Source organism: Psittacula echo (assembly GCF_963264785.1).
Source record: "Psittacula echo genome assembly, chromosome: Z".
In the NCBI taxonomy this organism is placed as follows: domain Eukaryota; kingdom Metazoa; phylum Chordata; class Aves; order Psittaciformes; family Psittacidae; genus Psittacula; species Psittacula echo.
In genome coordinates, this window is record NC_137742.1 from 23,588,662 (window position 1) to 23,609,592 (window position 20,931).

At 36.7% G+C, this 20,931-nt stretch overlaps 1 protein-coding gene across 1 annotated transcript in view; it reads left to right on the forward strand.

The window, feature by feature from the left end:
• RNF180 (ring finger protein 180) overlaps nt 1-20,931 on the forward strand; it is a gene marked incomplete at both ends in the record, with an annotated part of 60,889 nt that overhangs the window by 22,311 nt on the left and 17,647 nt on the right. Inside the window, 2 exons of the mRNA XM_080638272.1 lie at nt 15,617-15,842; nt 20,627-20,752. Coding sequence (XP_080494398.1) covers nt 15,617-15,842; nt 20,627-20,752 — 352 coding nt within the window. The remainder of the gene's footprint in view (nt 1-15,616; nt 15,843-20,626; nt 20,753-20,931) is intronic.

Sequence of the window (20,931 nt, forward strand, 5' to 3'; positions counted from 1 at the left end):
ATTAAAATTAGTAGCTAACATCAGAAAGCTTCCAACACCTCACTTGAGAGTCCTAAATTATGTGGTATGCCGTTGTGTGAGATACGTCCTCTGCTGAAGTCTAGTAAGATTATTTTGATAGTTTCTCCTTTCTTCCCCCTGCTGTTTTACTAGGTGCAAAGCAGGGTTTTAGTATCCTTTCTGTCAGTACAAATAATTAAAAATAAAATCATCTTTTACTGATGTGTTAATAGTAGTGTGCAGTATTAGCAATCTATTGAATTTTTCAAAAAGAGGGCATATATTCTGATATCAGAATAATTTTCAGCTCATTATGCACCCGATTTTACTTTTCTCCTTGTGTGTATTTTGAACTGGTCCTCACACGAAAAAGCTGTGTGTTCCAATTTTGTTTATATTTTTACAAATTTCCAATTTTCTCTTTTCTACATTCTTAGGGTAGAAGAGTCTTACAAAGACTTTTAGGCTGTCAGCAGTGATATTTTTGAGATGCTTTGTCTACTGATGATTGTTTTCTATGTTGGCTACCATTGTCAGATCTGAGTATTATACCTAAGTTCAGTCAAATGGGTGAAGTATAGGGCAGTGTATTCACTTCTGTAAATCCAGGTATCTTGGGACTTTTAATGAATGTGTACAGCGGGTTTGCTGTAGGAGCAGTTAAGCTTTCCAGATAAGGTGTACCACTGCTAAGATAAATTCAAAAGCTGAAGATCCATTTTAGATGTGAGAAGATGATCATGTGTGAAGTTGGGGCTTTTTTCCTGGACTACTTTATGAAAAAATTTAACCCTTAAACAAGGATCTTGCCTGCATCTGAGTATCACAAATAATATTTTATCGTAATGTTACTTTTGTTGAAAGATAAATAACTGCTCAGACTTACTCTGTGCCTCTGTTTATATAATAAATTATTAGCTACAACCTGCACATTCATAAATATAACTTCTCTGTGTAGTAGTTCTAAATTAATACATGCTATACTACTAAAATAAACTAGGCATGTAATTCTGCAGAACAAAATCCTATAGCTGGCCAGGTGACTTTAATGGGACATAGGTTCCATGCTATGGTTTACCGAAGTGCTAAAAGTACAGTTGCTTTAAAATGTATTGTTGCAATTACAGACAATTTTGTGCATTTTATAAATTTATGTATATTTGGTGGAATTAAATTGCTTTGTTTACTGTAGTCTCATTCTATGTTGTAGTTCAGGTTTTCATTAAATTAATTCTGTCTTATTAACTTTTTTCATATCCTCTTGGGTCCTGAAAGATAGGGCCCAGCAAGCTTTTGGAATGAATAAAGAATCCCAATAGACATTGTCTCTGCTTTGTAACTGTGAAAATGCTCACGTGTACATGGCTTTGAAATGGATTCTTCCTGTAAGAGGTTGTCTTAACATCTGAGTTTGATTTTTTTTTTATTGAGCCTAAAAAGTATTGTTTGACTGAAGCAGCATATTCCATATAAGCTCAGTGACAACAACAAAACAAAAAAACCCTGTGTGAAGCTTTTTCCATTATTCCATTATTTTTTTATCTTAATCTTTATTTGTCTACTGGTTCTGTTTGACTAGTGAATTCCTCAAATACTGGCTAATTAGTTAATTGAATATCAAAATTATTTAATTCTCTGTTTCAGTGTGCTCAGTGTTGCAGGCAGAAGTATAAGCATTGTTTTCAAATTTTATTTGTTATTTTTATCAGCTGTAGTTTGTTGGAATGATAAAATTATGTGTGAGCATTTCCTTCTTACTCTTTTTTTAGCATTTGTTGATGTCCAGACGCTACAGCTGTGCTTGACCATTTGTTGCTTTCTTTAGTCTTAATTATAAAATTGTGTTCCAGACATATTCTAGTTGACCATAATTTTCTGTAAGTCTTAGGGAGGCCAGGAAGTGATCCCGTGAACACTGAGCAGTCTGAGCTAACCAACCTGAATGACAGCTTCAGCAAAAGCTGATGGAGGTTTCTACAGAAATTTATAGAGATTGCCGCTATTTTAAGGCTTAATTTGTCCACTGAGGTTTTTCTAACCTTTCCATAGGTGATCTTTTATTATTCATTATCATTTGATTGACTTGCCGAGGTGAGCAGCTCCCGAGAAGCGCCTTCAGCACCGGAGCGTTGCGAAGAGACAGCGTCCAGCAGCCTCGCCGTGAGCTGCCAGAGCCTCCAGGGGCAGTCCGGAGGCCTCGTCAGGCCTTGCTCGGGAGCCGGCAGTGCTGCTGGCGCAGCCTCTGACTCATAGAGGGTGAACGCCGCCCAGAGATCGCGGCGAACGGAGCAGGCGAACAGGCACAGGAGCGGGCGGGATGGTGAGCGCTCGCCTCGGGGCTGGGTCCCGCTCTGGGAGCTCTGCGCTGGCTGCCCCGGCGGTGTCGTCGGCACGCAGGCGGGGCTGATGACAAAGGAGGCTGCAGCGCAGACCTCAGGGTGTAGAAAGAGCTACTTCAGCCGCTACAGCCAATGAGTTGGCTTTATGCGGTGTTCGGCTCAGATGCTGCTACAGTATTCGCCAATAGTATGGGGAATAAATAAGACGAATTAGAGATGCGTGAACGTCTAGAGGGATATGACATCGTTGGCATCACAGAAACGTGGTGCCATGGCTCGTGTGACTGGAGTATTGGAATGGAAGGTTATAGGCTCTTTAGGAAAGACAGGCCGGGCAGATGGGGAGGGGGTGTAGCTATTTATGTCAATGACTGGCGGGAGTGTATGGAACTCTGCCTGGAGATGGGTGATGGGCCAACAGAGAGTTTGTGAGTTAGGGTCAGAGGCAGGAACTCAACCATCAAAAGGAGCATGACCAGGAGGTCAAAGGAGGTGATCCTGCCCCTCTACTGTGCTTTCATGAGACTTGGACTATTGCATACAGCTCTGGTGTCCTCAACATAAAAAGGAGATGGAACTGTTGGAACAAGTCCAGAGGAGGCCACAAGGAGCTGTGGAGGCTGGAGCACCTCATGTATGAAGACGGCTGAGAGAGTTGAGGAAAATCTATATCTGAAGGGGGCCTAAAAGGATGCTGGGGAGGGACTTTGCATCAGGGACTGTAGTGATAGGACAAGGGATAACGGGTTTGAACTTCAACAGAGGAAGTTCAGGTTAGATATAAGGAAGAAGTTCTTTCTGTGGGAGTGGTGAGGCACTTGGAATGGGATGCGCAGAGAAGTGGTGAATGCTGCATCCGTGGCAGTGTTCAAAGCCAGGTTGTACAGAGTCTTGGGTGACGTGGTCTAGTGTGAGGCATCCCCACCCAAACCATTCTATGATTCTGTTTACCAAAGTATTTTTCTTCTTTTTGTAAGGAAGCATTATCATTTTATTTATTTGTACATATAAGCAAAATGGGAAGGAAGAAATTTAGTTGGACCTCTATTTGAAGATGAACACAGATGAAATGTATTCACCACATAAAAATTACCAAGAAATTGGAATTCTTCAATTACAGCAGAATATGTTGGAGTAGCTTCAGTTTCTGGAGTTGATGCAGTATGAAATACTGTAATAAAGTTTCTTTTTACAGTACAATGAATTCACAAGGGTCAAAGCACATTTTCTGCTTACCAAGACATTTTTTCTAAAGAATAATTTGTAGATAAAAATGAGAACACAAAGAGGATTTCTGGATATTGACAAGTGTGAAACTAACATTAAAAGCAACAGACAGCAGTTTAGTAACTGGCATTGAAGCTTCCTGTCTTGCTGTCCAAGATGTTCTAAGCAAGGATAAGTCTAAGTCTACCTCCTAAATATTGCCTGTTAAAATGCTGGGCAAAAGACAGGTTTTCTTATCTCCTCATCCAGCTCATTCATTGCAAAACTTTTTCTGCCACTTCTATGTCATCCACAGGGTTATAGTCCCTTTAAACAAAGATGAGAGAAATTTGAATTGAATTCCTGTCCATATGTCGTCGAGTGCTTGTTTACTTTGCTAAGAAAACTTCATCAGCAACTGGAAAAGAAAACCTAACATTGCTATTATTTATTTGGGGGGTTTTTTAATCCAAAAGTCTAGTCTTGTAGCAACGTTCTTTAAACGTAAACTCAAGGCATAAGAATTATCAGAATAGCATGTGTTACATAAATAAAACTGTGTGTAACAACTTCATGTCAGCTAAAACGGTGCCACATATCATGCGTAGCCCATTGTGAAAAGGTTTCTGTACAAGAGAAGGGACAGCTGGCAGGGCTTGTGAAAAGCTCTTGTCATCAATCTGCTGCTTAACGTTCAGAAAGCTTTAATTTATGGGCAGTCTAGAACTTTCGTAAGGTGTATGTTTTAAGTAAGTTATTGCAAAGGGAATGGTGTTTGAAAAGTGGTGGACAGGGGTAAATGGCTTGGGATTTTTTTATTGGTATGTTCTTTCTTACACGGTTACCAATTACTTTGAAGTTGCTTTCTTTTGCTAATAATGCTATTTTTAGTTAGTTACAGACTGTAGCAGAGTAATTCTTAAATCTTTCAGTTGGTGAGTATATTACACAGACATTAATAGTTGCATCTTACTTTTATAATCCAGGCAGAGAAATGTGAAATAGCAGATGTTCATCTCAATCTTTCTATTTCAGCATCCTGTCATTCCAAAGAAAAGCTTTAAACTCACTTATGAAGGGTGAGAGGGGGGAAGAGATTTTCATACTCGGTTTCTGGGAAGCTTCGTGAGATACTTCACTAGAAGGAAACACTGCAGTATTAAACTATAGCAGGGAGAAAAGATTGAAATCTTCAGAAATCATTATTCAGACTCCTCAGTGCTTTTGTAAAAGGCTCTTGAGAAATGTTGCCACCCTAAAATTTAAAATGGCCTTACTGTCTTCATAAATAACTTCTAGGGAAAATGAAGTATGATGCAACATGCTGCTTATACAACACAGAAAATTCATGTCTTGCATAAAATAAAGTCTGAGTATTGTAATACTTGTTCAGTGAATGCAGTTTTCTCTCTGTGAAAGGAAAAAAAAATAAAAATAAGCAATAATTTCTGCTCTGTTTATCAGACAGAAAAGATTTGAATAGCAGTAGCTTAACTCAAGTATCTGGAAAGAGGATTTATTTATGTATCTGTGTACTGACAACGGACCCCTTTGAGGCCATCCATGTTCAGCACTTTCACTCTGAGGCTTCTAATGAATAAATTTGAAGAAAGCAAGCTTTTGCACATTTTGGATGACTTTGGATATGGCTGACTCAATACCAAGGGAAGAACGTAGTGCTTATTCCTGACAGCTGCCATCACAGAACCATAATTTCTGACATAATTTCTGATAAAATACCATCAAAGTTAGAGTTAAGGAAAGATAGCTTAATCAAATCAAACATCTAGATATTATTTGTCAGAAAGGCAATATATAAAACAGTTGGATTGCATTTTATTACTGAAGATCCACATGGATTTTTTTTTTATTTTTTTTTTTTTTTAATAGCAGAGGATCAAATTTCAGTGTTACTTTCCAAAGGTTGCATGTAAAGAAGAAGAAAAGGGACCTTTTTTTTCTCTGTCACTAAATGAAGACATCTGAAACACTTTTGTATTTTGGTGGTTTATTGTTTTAGTTTTTCATTACAATATCTACTACAGATGAATTACAAACTGCAAGTTTTACTGAGTCAGAGTACCTGTGTAATCAAAATGGAGAAAAATATCTTGCTTCTTTTGTTTTTTGTTGATGACTCCTAGAGTCTTAACCTTAAATATTTTTTTTTCTTTTCAACTTTTTCTCTTTTCAAAAGAAAATCTTTGGAAAGGTATTAGAAGTTTTATAGGAAATCAAAAATATTTGGACTTCTTGCAAATTTGTAGTAATTGAAAATCTGCCATCATTTGCCTGGTTTTTTGATGTAAAAACATACTATGTATTTCAGTGATCTGTTAGTTTGTATTTTAAGGAAACTATATGATTTTTTTCAAGTCATCCCAGAACTGCATAAGAAATGAATTAAAAGATTTTATTCTGATGAAGTTATTCAATAGTGATTTTACTAGGTTTAAAAAATTGAGCAACAGTGATGAAATGAAGATTACCTTTCCCGTAGGTTTCTCAGACATATTCTTCTTTGAAACCCTTGTCTTTATTTTCCTTCAGTATAAGTGAATGATGTACTTTAAAAACTGCTTAGAGATGGAGTCTATTATGTAGTAAATAATTAAACTGAGTTTAAGAAACTCAGTCAAGACACTTTAAATAGGTGGCCTGATTGTTCTGAGCAAGATGATCACCCAGTTGTTCCATCCAGATATGGAAACTTCAAAACTGGGAAAATAATTTTGTCTTAATACAGTTTTAGGTTCCCAATTTTAGACTTATTCTAAAGCAGTTCGTCTTACTAGGTGAATCCTTTTACTGTAATATGTTACAAACTGTGCCTCAATTGTGGAAACAGGGTACTTGTAAATTCATAAATCCAGGGTGTTCTATTTGTATCTTGATTTGGGGGTGAGAGGTAGGAATGTCCCAGCCCAATGAAAGGACACTTGTGGGAACCCAGTCCAACAGAGGGATGTTACATTCCACAGATGCCCTCCTGAAAGGTCAGGGTTGGGCATACCATAATGTGCGTCCAGCTGAATACAAAGGCAGAGTTAATTCATCTGGGTTAAATGCCTTTTTGGAGTCATAGTTGTGATGGTTCTTAACTAAATTCTCTCCTATCTGATGAATAAAAGGCAAGAACTTTCTCACTTCTGCCCCAGCCTGTGTTGGTAATACGTGTTATTACTGTATTAATAAAATCTGAGTGATTGTGTAGCCACCACAATTAATGACTGAATGTATCATGTTTACATAATACTAGTAAGGAATTTGTGTAAGATATATTTAAAGACATTTTTGGAAAAAAAAAAAAAAAAACAACCAACAAAATAACAAAACTGTGATGAGAGTTCAGTTCAGCAAACTCAGTTTTCTGTCCAAAACAGTAGGAAGTCTTCTATAACCACATCTAACAGCCAGAAACTCTATGTAACTCATCATGTTGAACTTTTGATAGCTGTTAGTAGACAAATCTATACAGTTGGTGTAGACTGTATGAGCAGACAGAACTGTAACTTGGTGTTTGCAAATCCCAGGAACAATGAGGCTTCAGTAGGAAACTTGTAATCTGTAGACTGATGTTGTTATTTACAAAGGTGTGTTCCAGATGTGGCAATGCAAACAGTTCGTAAATGCTGTTCAAAACAGCAGTGGACCTCCCTCTCTGACCAGCACTCTTCTCATGTTGCCTGCTCCATTTTCTGCTGTACAGTGCTGGGGAAGGAACCTATATTAATGATAAGAGTAGGTGTTCTGCACTAAAAGGCTTTTTGTATGCTGGTAACCCAGATTGTGTCATGCATCGCTGTAATTTCCTTCAGGTTTATGCTGAATCACAAGAAAAATTTCAAATGTGTTATTTGATGTACTATATTTATGCAAAGCTGCCAAAATACAGCATCACTGTTCCAGACATTCTTTTACAGACATTCTATTATGAGTATTTTCCCTAACACAGTAATAGTATATACATTTACGCAAAGCCTAAAAGTAAATGGAAAAATGAATGCACACAATTGTCCATTATTTCAGTAGTGCAGATCTCTTTGTTAAAATACATGCTGTTTTTACAGGTATAATATTAATATTTCAACATAAATACTTTATTGATTCTCTAGCTCTTTATGTATGTGAATTAACAGGACTTTCATTTTTTACCATGTACCAGAACAACTACTAGGTTGTACTAGAGAGCAGTTATACTCTTGTTGTACTAGAGAGAACTCCAGCTGTAGATAGCAAATGCTTTGATCTAACTAACAAGGCAGTCTTTGTGCTTGGAGCTTGTTTATTTCTTCAGGACTACAATTTAACCCTCCAGCCCACATATGTCTGTAAACCTCAGCAGTATGCTTATTACACGTGTTACTGCCAATTCTACATCATTGCAGTTTCCATAATACAAAGGAGATCTGTAATATCAAAAGGAGGTTCAATACTCTCCTTTTTTTTCCCCTATAAATCATTTAAAGAAAAAAAAAATTGTTAAAAATGTTTTCTCTGCATGGAATTCACACCAGAAGGGCCAGCTCAACTTTCCGTTATTTAGGCATCAAGGCTCAAGGAGATTCAGAGAATCTCTCAGAATTTTCCTCTTCTTTGAAATACTGGTTACAATAAAGATGAATTATTATTTATATTTACTTGTTAGGTGTGTTGACACTCATAGCTGTGCATGGATGCTCTACTCTGCATATTCATTTTTGGTGTGAAGTTTCATTTGCCAACTTAGGTGTACTGCTCACACCATTCTCTTTAATGCCTGAATTAAATAATGTGTGTGGTTTATTAAATACAAAATCAAAATAAAAGTGAAGATAGGCTTGTAAGGTGGCACTTCGTATATACTAGTTTAGGGGTGGATATAAATATTAAAACATTCAGATGATTGTAGCTCAAGTATTTTGAGTAACATTTACTCCAGTAGCCATCTCTGAATTCATATTGATAATTAAATTATTTTAATAGGAATAAAACTTTATCATAAGTCAATGAAGTAGTTGACATGATCTTCAAGAGATCTCCATAAAAGCTGTGTTTGCAGATGTTGTTTGAACAATAAATCTCATTCTCCTAAGAGAAATTTCCAAGAGGGTAATAATATCTAGAGCTAGCTGCCAGTTTAGCTGTATATTCTTAAAGTTTTAAGGCTCAGTTACTCCAAAGATGTAACTGCAGAGATTAACCAAATTGCATAACAAAAATGCTTAAATAATTTCAAATCAATCATAACAAGAAACTGAAATATGTTATAGAAGATGCTTGGAAAGAAAGATATGTGCATAGTACAGCATCTAGCACAGGGGTTATTCTGTTGCATGGGTTTTTTTGCGTTTGATCAAGTTTCAACTTGATAAAAATCAGCAGTACAATAACGTAGTCATTATTCTAGTTCTGTGAAGCATGTACAGGAACAAAAAGAGAAGATATTAGGTCATTTTCTTCTGCTTTATCTTTTTTCCTGAGTTTCATTTTTTGTTTCTTCTACAGAATAAGCCTTTATCTCCTGACATAAGTAAGATTAAAGATCTGCTGAAGTAAAAAATACTTCAGTGAGACAAATCGGTTAACTTGCCACATATCAAGCCATTTTATAAATTGGTTTGACCTTTTACTTGAAAGAAATAATATTAATATTGCACTTAACTAGTATTAAATAGTGTTTGTCATTAACAGATTACTGAGGGTATTACAGTTCTGTAACTTAATGAATCTCTAAGCAGAAGTTCAAAAAAATGCTCTAAATATTGTTCATTAATTTATTTGATAATTAATGAAATGTATAAGAAGGGCATGGTTCTTTGAGCAGTCAGATTAAATAAATATACCCTGTTTCTTTGTAATAATTTTAGGTCTATCAGAGTCAGATATCGTCAGCTTTCCTTGATATTTTTTGAATGTAACTGCTTCTCCAGAGAAATAAAATGCAGGTTGAACCTACTTAGACTTCAGTGAAGTGCCTGTGTAAAAGGATGGGCTTAATTATCAGTGAAGTGCTGAATTAATCCAGCCATGTCAGTGCTAGTACTGTCTCTCTGTTAACTTCTAACTGCTCTCTGCTAACTTCTTACTGCAGTGGTTCTGTGATAGTTATACTGATAAATAACCGCCTATAGGCTTTGCACTCAGTATCTTATCCCTACTCCATTAATGCACATGCCATGAGATTAGCCATTTTGAAAAAAAATAGTCCACATATATAGCCTGTAAGTGGTGGAGTGTTTATCACATTGATAATCCACTTAAATTGTTATTGTTCTCACTTCGAATTTGTGGCTTATTTTCAGTTTGAAGTGTAATTGCATGCGTAAGATGTGTCATCTAGTTATTCCTTTTTCTGATAGATTTTAAAAAATCAAGTTGATTAAATTCCTTTGCCTTCTGTTGCATGATGTATTTTAGGCTTTTATATGTTTTTCTTGTGCCTTCTCTGTTTTTCAATGCCAATTATAAATTATAGATGCTCAAACTTGGTTATGTGATTCTAGACGAGATCTCAGTAACAACCTGTACAGAACTTCAGGAGAGTCTTTAAAAGAGTTCTGTGTAGGCAGCAAGAGATGCAATTCCTTTGGGGCAAGCACAAAGTATATCATTCCAGTGTTTTTTTATATCCACACTTACTCTGTGGTTATGAAGGTGTCCTGGCATTCAGCACTTGGAAGAATTTTCTGGCCTTACGAGACTCCATAGAATTGGCATTTTTTTCATATCCCTTTGTAATCCATTATTGAGGCCTCTGCTGCTGACGTAAATGGCCTCATCAAAGAGGCAAAATCACATGAAATGCATAAATCCTTGCCTCTGCACCCTTGACTTCTTTCTTACTGGTCATAAGGAATAGTTTCCAGTACTCCAGACAGTCTTTGTAAGCACTGAAGCAAGGCGTGTCTGTGTCCAAGTGTATCAGTTGCTCAGCTCCTACTTCCCAATTACCCAAGTGTTTCCATCTGGAACAAAAAAAAGTCTCTTATCTCTTTCTTTACACTTCAACAATATTTTCAAGCTAATGTTTCCAGGTCAGCATATGAAAAGACTTACTTATATTTCAGGGTGCTACACAACATCTTTTAACTCCTGAGAAGAGCAGTTAACTCAGCAATTCTTAATGATTTGTTGACCATGCACATCCTTGTCAGAGCCTTTGATCCTTCCTCTGAACTGTGTCAGGTGTCAGCACCTGAACAAAAGAAAACAGTACTACTGCCAGGTGACACATTAGGGCTCATAACAAGCTCATTTGCTCTCTATGAGCATCTCATCTTCAGGCAAATTGCTTACTGTTTTAATCTCTAGTAATTTTCTGTATGCTATTGAGTTTTTTCACATGCACTTTCATTTGTGAGTTAGATCTTCTCAGGGCTCAGCAGTAATTTGCACTCACCTAGTCAAGTCCGAACAACACTGTGCAGAACTTCACAAGTTTATAGCTGAGAAGATTGGCAATAGTACAAAGTCACAGACTTGTGAAGTGCTCATATACTGAAATAATAGACTGGATAATTATCTTAGGCAGGAGTATGAGAAACTCATAGAGTGGTTGACCTGACTCTTTGTAGTATGTGTGATGTTTGGATACAGTAAACATTAAAAAAACCCTAATACTTTCTCAACTATTATAGTTTCTCAACTATAATAATTCAGTAAAATTTCCTAGGTAGGAAATTTAGCTTGCTATATTTTTTGCTGAGATCATTCAGGATTAAGAAAAGATTGTAGTAATACTATTGTAGCCATCATTACCTGAAGATAAAAACAATTTGAGACTGATAGAAAGAAGTTAGTATGTGTACATATATTTGATTAAACAAATCAAATAAAGCATATTTGATTAGGCAAACTTCTAGAGTGTGGAAAAAAATGAAGCTTGGAAAGTCAAAGAAGTCCTTTCAGGTCTGAAAAGCAGTAACCCTCATGAATAAACATGATCTCAGAACAAGCTTCAATAACTCAAATAGAGACAGAAAGGGAATTAAAGTGTTAAGGAACTGATCTTCTATGAGAAGCAGGAAAATAGGTTATTTTCTCTGGAAAATGTAAGAGGCGACATAGAGGTTAGAGTGCAAATACCTACTGAGAACATTCTGATTTTAATTTTCGTTGTTTATTCATTTATTGTCTTGTTAGAGCCTCATATACAAAAAAGCATAGGTGTCCTATCAGTAATTGATTTAGAAGCCTTGGTCTGCAAAATGCCCGATCACAGAATAGCCACTCAACTGCCTAAAGCTACTTCTAAATGGAATAAATATATATATATATGCACACTGATAGCTTTAAACCAAAGTTCACTAGAATAATAATGAAGAAAATGTTATTCAGTTTTATATTTTTGAGCAATTTATCCAACCCAAATGCAGCAGAGAGGGTATGAATGGAGAGTGTAGGAGTAGGTAGCTTCAGAGAGCTGGTTAGGCTGCTTTGCTCTGCTTTGAATTGCTTGCCTTTGGATTTTTCTGAAATATTGTATGGGGAGAAATTTTAGAGTGTAGGGAATTCAGACTGAATTATTGGTTTGTACAGATATTTAAGCCATGGACATTAGCATCTCTGGCCTATTATGATATATATGTTTTAAGCTTAGGTTTGCTAGATGTGTGAAAAGGTGTCCTTTTGCATTCGTTATACCAGTCCACCAAAACAGAGTGCTCAACAGCATACAAACCCTGGTGGATCTTACAGCCTGATTTGGAAGAATTTCTGCTGTTTAGGTAGTAAAGATTTTTAATAGGTGTTTTCCTACATTTTAAAATTGCACTTGCATTTGTTTTCTGTATTTGCTTTTGAAACCCCATAAAAATTCACCAATTTAGTCTGCAGAAATTAGGCTAGAAAAATTCTTTTCAAAGCAACAAAGCACCTGCAGACTTCTCTGTAGCAGTGACACTCATTTTGACCTCTCTACTCAATCTAGCTGTCAATTTTTATGAAATTTTCAGGAACCAAGTATACCTGAGGTCACAACCCTTATGTCAGATTTGTTTACGATTGACTAATGGGTTCAAAAGCTGTTGTGGGATGATCTATCGGATAGATGTGGCACTCCTAGAAGCTGCATTTCTTTTGGGCTAAACCCACTGATCATTTTTTCCAGGAGGAACCAATAAGTATTTATTTCTTTTTAATCCATTTCTATACAAAACAGTATCTATGTTCATTCTTTAAACTTTTTCAGACCTGGGTTTATGATTCTGATTACATAGTATAATTGAAGACTTAAAAGTCTATTTTGGAGCTGCAAATCATTATAGGTTTATTTATGTACAGTTTATGAATAGCATAGAACAGATTACCAAGAAGCATCTTCCAAGATGATGGAGAACATGCATACTGCAGACTTCCAAAATGTGAAGTATGTGAATGTGCAGCAAATGAAGGCTTCCTCCTGATTTGTAATGGTGAAAATGTGACTTCTTAAGCTTCCTGCACCACTGTTTCTCTTTTTGAGGTACTGTTCATGTAGGAGAATAGGAGCAGTTGTCTCTGCAAAGAGACTCCAGTTTTATCTACCTTCACATTAAGCATGCAAGGGCAGAAAGAATTTTTTTCCCTCCTAACCAGTTTAGATTGTAAAGCTCTCAAACACCAAAGCTCTGGCTCTAGCTGGAACATATGGGCACTGCTTAATTGCAAATGCAAAATAATGCCTGTTTAAATTATTTTGCATTAGCTTCTTGCCTAAGGAGGTTGCTCTGATTTTAGCTTTGCAGTACAAAATGATGCCATGTGCCTAGATAGGTCTTTAGGTCTTTTGAGAAGAGACACGAAGCTGTAGAAAAGAAAAATCTTCCTTTGATCCGCTAAGGATATTATTCTTAACTAGAGTCCAGTTTGCACATCAGAATAATTTTGATCTTCTTCTAGTTGCAATTGGCTCTGAGATTCTCCTGTTTGTGCATCTCACCATGATTACAAACTTACCTCAGAACCAGTCATTATCCTTGAGTTGTCAGCCATGTTGCCACTAACACCCTCGTTTACCTAACTGCTCGCTCAAGATGTTTAACTTGCAGCCACTGAGGCAGGCAGCTCTTCTGTACACATTTTATATTTCAAATCAGTACTTATCAAAATCAGTCAGCAAAAGCTTGCTTCTTCCTTCTCTCCCCTTGCCTCCATCTTTTCATTTTGTGCTAGCTTCTGTAGATGTTAGTCCCAGCCAGACCTCCACTGGCTGCTTATCAGTACAGCCCAGCTGCCTCTGCAGTTAAGTTTCAATATACACTGAATTCTTCTGGGCCACTCTCAAGTCTGGCATGGAGAAAATCAAGTTGGAGTGATAAGTGCTGAGGTAAGGACTACAAAAACCACACAGTTATTGATGCTTAGGGTTGCACAAGAGCTTAAGTCTGGACACACTCCTAAAACCAAACTGTCTCCATGGGTTTGTGTCACAGCAGGACAGAATTTATAAGCCCTCTTGGCACCTAGTATTCTGGAAAGTACGATGTAAAAGCTGAGCTGGACTGACAGGATGCATGCTTATCCAGAACTGATAGATTCTGGGTAAATACTTCTACTGTGTATTTTTTAATTAGCTCCCCAGTACCCATACTGTTAGAATTATTCATTATCTGCAGTGTCCAGTATCCCAGGTAGAAGAGGACTGACTACTGGGAGACAGCAGAAATCCAAACGTATTAGCCATATATGCTATGTAGAGACTCCCATCTCTACAGTAGGCACAAAATAACAGTTGTTAATATTTGGTATACCAATATCAGGCAGTGGTTGTCTGTAATGGTCTGTGAGTGTCAAAAGTGGCCTGTGAAATACACAGCTAGTGGGCATGCAAATTAGATGCAAATCAAGCAGCAGCTGCTCTAGCACAAAGTAGTATTTATGGAGAAGTGCATCAACAGGTGTGCTTAATGTCAGTAGTAGGTGTCTGGAAAGACTTGTGGAACTAGTGTTGCAGGACTAGCAAGGGTGCCTACAGAGCAGTGGTTGAGCAAGGGACATCAGGATATTAAGGATGGATACTGGAGCTTGCAAGAAGTCACAGATACTACAAGGCAGCTTAAAATTAAGACGCTTAAACTAAGATAATGAGACAAGGACTGGGAATTTAAAACAAGGGGCATGAGGGAAGAGTTCTGAGCAGCATCTGATGCTCTCCTCTCTCTTGGTTCTTTCCTGTAGGGTGTCTTAGATACTGGGCTGTGTTGGGTTCTGTTAGATATGAAACAGGGAGAATACATAGAGGAGCTAGAGCAAAGTCACTGTCTCTTGTTTGACTCCCATACAGATGAAAAAGATAGCTTTTTTCTTTAAGCCAAAAACCTCAGATGAAATTAGTATAAGATCTTCAGATTACATGGAAAGGTTTAGTCATTTTACAAGACAAAGGCAGAAACATATATATATATATGCAATATATACATATATATATATATGCATAATATACACAAGGTTTTACACTTACATGGCAAGTACACTGTTTGGGAAGTCCAGCTATGTTCCCCTACAAATATATCAATGCAAGAAAATTTGGAACATACGTGCTGGCAAAAACCAGCAGTTACCAAAGATGTTAGAGGTTTCTAGACTGTACTTTCTTCTCTGAGGTTTAGATTCTGCATTATAGTAATAAAGTTGTGGCTTGTTTCAAACTGTGAGCCGTTATTCTTGCTGAAAATGTCCTTTGTAAATTATTTTTCAAAGGCAGAGCAATCCAGGGGTTATTTTTAGAGAATTTTTGTTTTGTTTTGCCTTTCTTGGCAATGTAACCAGGTATTTTGGTAATAAAGTTACAAATAAATTTTTAAAATCCATATTAAAAGATGGAACCTGATCATAGTACAGTTTTACTCAGCCTTTTTGCTTTTGTTATTTTGTTCTTTCATTGTCTCATATGATTTTTGTTCTCCTTTCCCACAGAATGTTTGTTCTGACATTCCTCTTATCATTATGTTTCATCATCTCGTTGAAAGTAACTTGTATTAAAAATTAAGACTATCAGGAGTGTGTACCAGCTTTTTAAGTGTTATTGAAAGTCACCTTCCTAGTGATTAGTTTATCCAAAATGGTTATGAGCTGAGCTGTGAAAAGATGTTTTCTTTTTCTTCTTGCAGACTGCAAATGATAACCTGCATACAGATGATGAGCATGACCTCAGAGGAGATAAAGAAAGCTATCTCTGTGCGGTGTGCCTGGATGTTTATTTCAATCCTTACATGTGCTATCCATGCCACCACATCTTTTGTGAACCTTGCTTAAGGATGCTTGCCAAAGACAATCCAGCCAGTACTCCATGTCCACTGTGTCGCACTACAATTGCCAGAGTCTTTTTCCAAGCAGGTATCAAAATACAAGTTTTTAAAATAGAGAAAAGTATTTGTGGCTTTCCCTCTTGTATTTATGGCCTGAATAAATATGTATTTTAAAGTATAGTAAGGCCCTGCTAACCAAATGTAGTCATAACAAGAAAAAATAAATCTAAACCAGTATGCAATGGGCCACATCCAAAATGCATGCAGAACAAAATTTAGTGATGTTAATCCACTGTAAGGTCTTCTTTGCATCTAACTCCTCCTAGGACTATTCCATGCAGGCTTTCTTCAGTAGCGAGAAACTATTCTGGATGCATATTTTAAAACTTTTTGATTTTTGAAGTGCGATCCTGATATTTTGCGTTTCATCGGCTTCCTCGTGCTAAATGCTCACAGACTCCAGACATAATAAACATTTTCTTAAAATATCCTACCAAGGAAAGCATTTTTAAAATTACTAACATAACGACACACCAAAAAATGCTCTTTTCTTGGTTTTATGGCTTTAATTTAGCTATGAGTGAAAAGAAAGTTGCAGAACTATATTCTCACTAAACTTCTTTTAAAATTCTCCCTTCCTGGCCTCTTACACCCTCATCTCTAGCGTTCCTGACTTTTAGCAGTAGGAAAATGTGGTGAATAAGAGGTGTTTGATGTCAGAAAGGGTACAAGGATAGAAGAGGGTAAGCAGGTGTAGATGGGATACCTGGAACAGCACACGTCAGTCTTTTATACCTGGAGCTTAAAAAGGTAAATTCAAGCACCATGGACGAAATTGCAATATGATAACTGGAGCTAGGCCTTTCAAAGTTCTTAAAATGTGCATAGACAGGTCACAAAGTAATGGAAATGACCCAGCCACGCAGGAGTATTTGTTCATTTTTGCGTGCTGCAGAGATCTTGCAGCGATCCTCTTTAAACTGGGAGAGTGCTGTGATGATGACAGGTTGAGGATCCAGAGTATTAAAGTATGATATCACATTCATCAGCAGACGTGCCCAACCGTATTTCTGTTTGTGCAGATTCTTGCTCTGCACAAGCACACCTTTGTATAATTTGATGGCAGACCAGTTCAAAGAACCAGCTGGGTCAAATAAGAATTCCTTTAGGTAGGAAGGAGGGATTTTTTAGACAAACTAACCAGTGAACCAGGATGGTTCAGTGTAGAGCTGCTGGTGGCCAGAAATAGGGACTAACTATATCAGTACTGCAGCAGGGAAAATGGATGGAAAGCTGCAGCCTGAGCACTCTCAGCACCCTGCGTGGCTGGTGTGTAGAGGTTTCAAGCTGTTCTCATTTCATTTGCTTAATGTTTGATGCTCCTTTGGATTTGATATACAGATGAAGTGTGTTTCACAGTAGATAATTACTTTTAGCTGTTTTTTGAGGGCTATTTAAATTCAAAACTAAAAAAAGCTACTTAACAAATTTGATGCAGCAAAATACTTCTGGGAGAGTACAAATTGAAAATACAAATGCTTGCTAAAATGTATTTGCAAAACTTTTCAACACATTCAAAGTACTGTCATTTAAGTGAAATATTACCAGGATTATTTGCAATTTTTGAGTACTTAATATACAATGTGCAAAATACATGATGGGAGGGAATGAAGAAGAGGGAGCTGGACTCTTCTCACTGGTGCCCGCTGGCAGTACAAGCGGTAGTGATCACAAACTGAAACACATGAAATTCCATGTGAACACAGGAAAACACTTTTTCACTGTGAAGGTTGTCAGACAAGTTGTTCTGAAAGGTTGTGGGATCTCCATCTGTGGATACTCAAAACCCAACTAGACACTCTGGGCTGCCTGCTGTAGCTGACCGTTTTTGAGCAGGGTGGGTTGAACAGAGCCTTGGGTGACATGGTTTAGTATGAGGTGTCCCTGCCCATGGCAGGGGGTTGGAACTAGATGATCTTGAGGTCCTTTCCAACCCTGTTCTATGATTCTGTGATTCTATGACTGGTTGATCTCAAGACATCCCTTCCAATGTAACCAATTCTGTGAAAATATTAAAAAGGTATATACTGGTTTTGAGGAAAAGTATTTGTGTGGCTAAAGTGTGAATACAGTGTCATAAATATATAAATAGGGAGCCTAGTCTAAACAGAGAGTCATAGCAGTGTATGAGATGTGTTTAGTATTAACAATTTCAGATGAGAGAAATTCATATAGCCTTACAGCAGCTATTTGTATATCGCTGTTCAATCCATAGCAATATATGCTTGACATGACAATATATTTTGAAAAGGATACACTGAATTTACTTCAATTTGTTATACATATATTAAGAAAAATATTTGTAGTTTTCGAGTGCATAACATACTAAGCAGCTTTTAAATCAACCAAGAAATATTGATGATGATATCATATCTTTAGAGAAGTCAGTAAAATCAGCACATTAAGGAAGATGGATGGTGCCAGACCAGTGTAAAGGGTAGTAAATTTATTTTTTCTTTACTCAGGAGATTTAGTAAGCCATATAATAGTTATGCTAAAGTCACTGCTGCTATAGGTTTGTGCAGCCAGCAAAGTTGCTAGCATTCTTTGCATATTTCTGTAATGCCACAGCTGAGAAGACTTACTTCACTCTCTAATTTATTCTGGATATTTTCTGCAGCTTGCTTTTGTATAACTGTATTTTACTTTACAAGGATGTCTTAAAAATAAAACATTTAAGGGTGTATTCAGAAATCCACTTCGTAGCTTGTACAGTTTGCAAACTGAATATAACTGCAACAGAAGATTGTATGTAACATGTCAAAAAAAAAGATGAGGGCTAAGAGTTCAATTATCCAATTATGAAGAAAAAGAGTGCTTAAACCAGAGCTACAAAGCAGGATGTGACCCATGAGGATACTTTCTTTGGCTTGTTGCCTTGATCAAGTGAGCTTTTTTTACTGATTCCCTTTAGAGTGAGTTCCAGTCCAGATAGGGTTAGGGTTAGGTTTAAGGTTAAGCTCTGATGGTGTCTGTCGTGCATTCCCATCTTTTTTAAAGGCTTTATTAAAAGTCCTTCTTGCATCAGGATAAAATCACGTCTAGTCAGTTGATAGGGTGCCCAGGATACACCTAAGAGAGCTTTTGATCTGATAGCTACAACCCAATTAAAGTAACCCTGAAAAAGTCCTTGATCAGGGTAAGCATTACTTAGCAACAACTAAAAACATTGGTGTGTTATCAGCACTGTTTTCAGACTAAAGTTGAAAACACAGCACTGCACCACCTACTAACAAGGAGAAAAAGTAACTGCTAGAGCTGAATCCAGGACACCAAGAAACCTAAAAGCCAGTAAGGGTTGTCACCACTGCCTTTTGTGAAAAACAGGAATTGGATACTTGACGAGAGATTTCAGTATTTGAATCTGGACAATAAAGTCGAAAGAACTGTGTTGATTTTTATGACCGGTAGAAGAAAACTAAAATATTCTGTGTTGATATGATGAGAGGCAAGCAGAGTCTCATCAGATGCTATTTCTCTGAATCTGCATAGTATTTAATCCAAATGTGTTCAGTAGCATTCTTACATAAAAATTAACCTCTAGTGAAAAATGCACATTTTGTTCCTTTTACATTTGGGAGAGAAAATGGCCTCTTTTCCCATTGGTGACAGAGGTTTATGGGTGCAGTAGCATTGTTCTTGCATAATGAGATAGAAGGATTTAAAGATTTCTGTAGTCTGCATGTGTTGTGTTGCTTCATTCCACCTGTGTTTTGGCATGGTGAAAAGTACAAGATAATTTTTAGAATAAGACCAGTTAGGAGGGATTTGGCTTCAAATCTGCCAATGCTTTCCTCTTACTCAGAAAAAGCTACTGCAATCCAAGGGCATTTGGAATTTTTCCTTCTTTCTGGAGCCTGCTCACAAAAAGCTTAGGTTTCTCAAATTTGCCAGAGAAAAAGATTTCATGAAATACAGATTATTGAAAAATTATGTACAATTTCAATGAAACAGGTAAACAAATAATACATAAGACTTTTTGAAGGTCTGTGAAGGGTCTTTTTTTTCTGTTAAGGTACAGAAGGAATTATGGTAGCAGCTGCTGGTATTTATCTGGAACCATGATGGTTTGAAGGGTCAAAATGGAGCGCGGTTTGAAGTTTTCCCTGTTAACTTCTAGCTTAGCAATCCTGTTACAAAGTAAATCACTTCTTTCTGTGTTAGGAAAGTATGGTTATTTTAAAATTGTTTTACATTGTTAAATTGCTATGGATAAGTTAGTTTTGACAGTTTTGAGTTGCAATGAATGTAGGTATTTCGCAAATTATATAATGAGAAGCTGATGGTCTCTTGAGACAGATAAGGTATGTCAACTCTTGCAATGTGCCATTAGTCATTCTACAAATGAATTCCTGTTAATCCACAACATTTTAAAAATCTCAACAAAGATTTTAAGACTCTTCCCTTCTCTTTTCATTACAGACTGTTACTGAGCAATACTGTTAAACAGAAAAGCAATGTGAACTAAGAACATGTCAGTCAGTGCAATAGATGTCATTTTGATTCATAGAAATCATCAGTTTTATACATTAAATGGCCTGATTTATTATATGCTTCCTTTTTGCTAGATTTCCATCATTGTTCCTAAATGGAAACAAAAGGAACAGAATCAAAACAGCCGTGTTTAAGACTTGTTCTTGCTATATCTGGAAATGTTTGGGTTCATGTGATATTAAAACAGCTTAAGAGATGTTATAATTAGAGAAAGGATTGCACAGTAGATAAAGCTTTTTTTTTTTATTATAAGTGTATGCAAATTATTGCTATATTTAAAGCGTTGATTTGTACATTCTTTCTCATTAATTACCATAGAACTGAACAACTCCACCAAATCTTTTTTTCCTACGGAATATTTGAAGTTAAAAGAAAATTTTCAAAAGTCAAATTCTGCAAAATGGCCTCTACCAAGCTGCAAGAAAGCCTTCAGAGTTTTTGAAGGTAAGTTCTTTAATTTTTCCTTAAACTTCTCTCAGTCATGAGTTTAATATTTGAAAATAAGTCTCTAGCTAATACATGCCATAGGAAGTCAAAGACGGATGATTATTAAGGTAGAGCTGAACTAAATTCTCCTGGGTGACTTATACACAGTGCTCTGACTCTGAGGATAAACTGTAAAT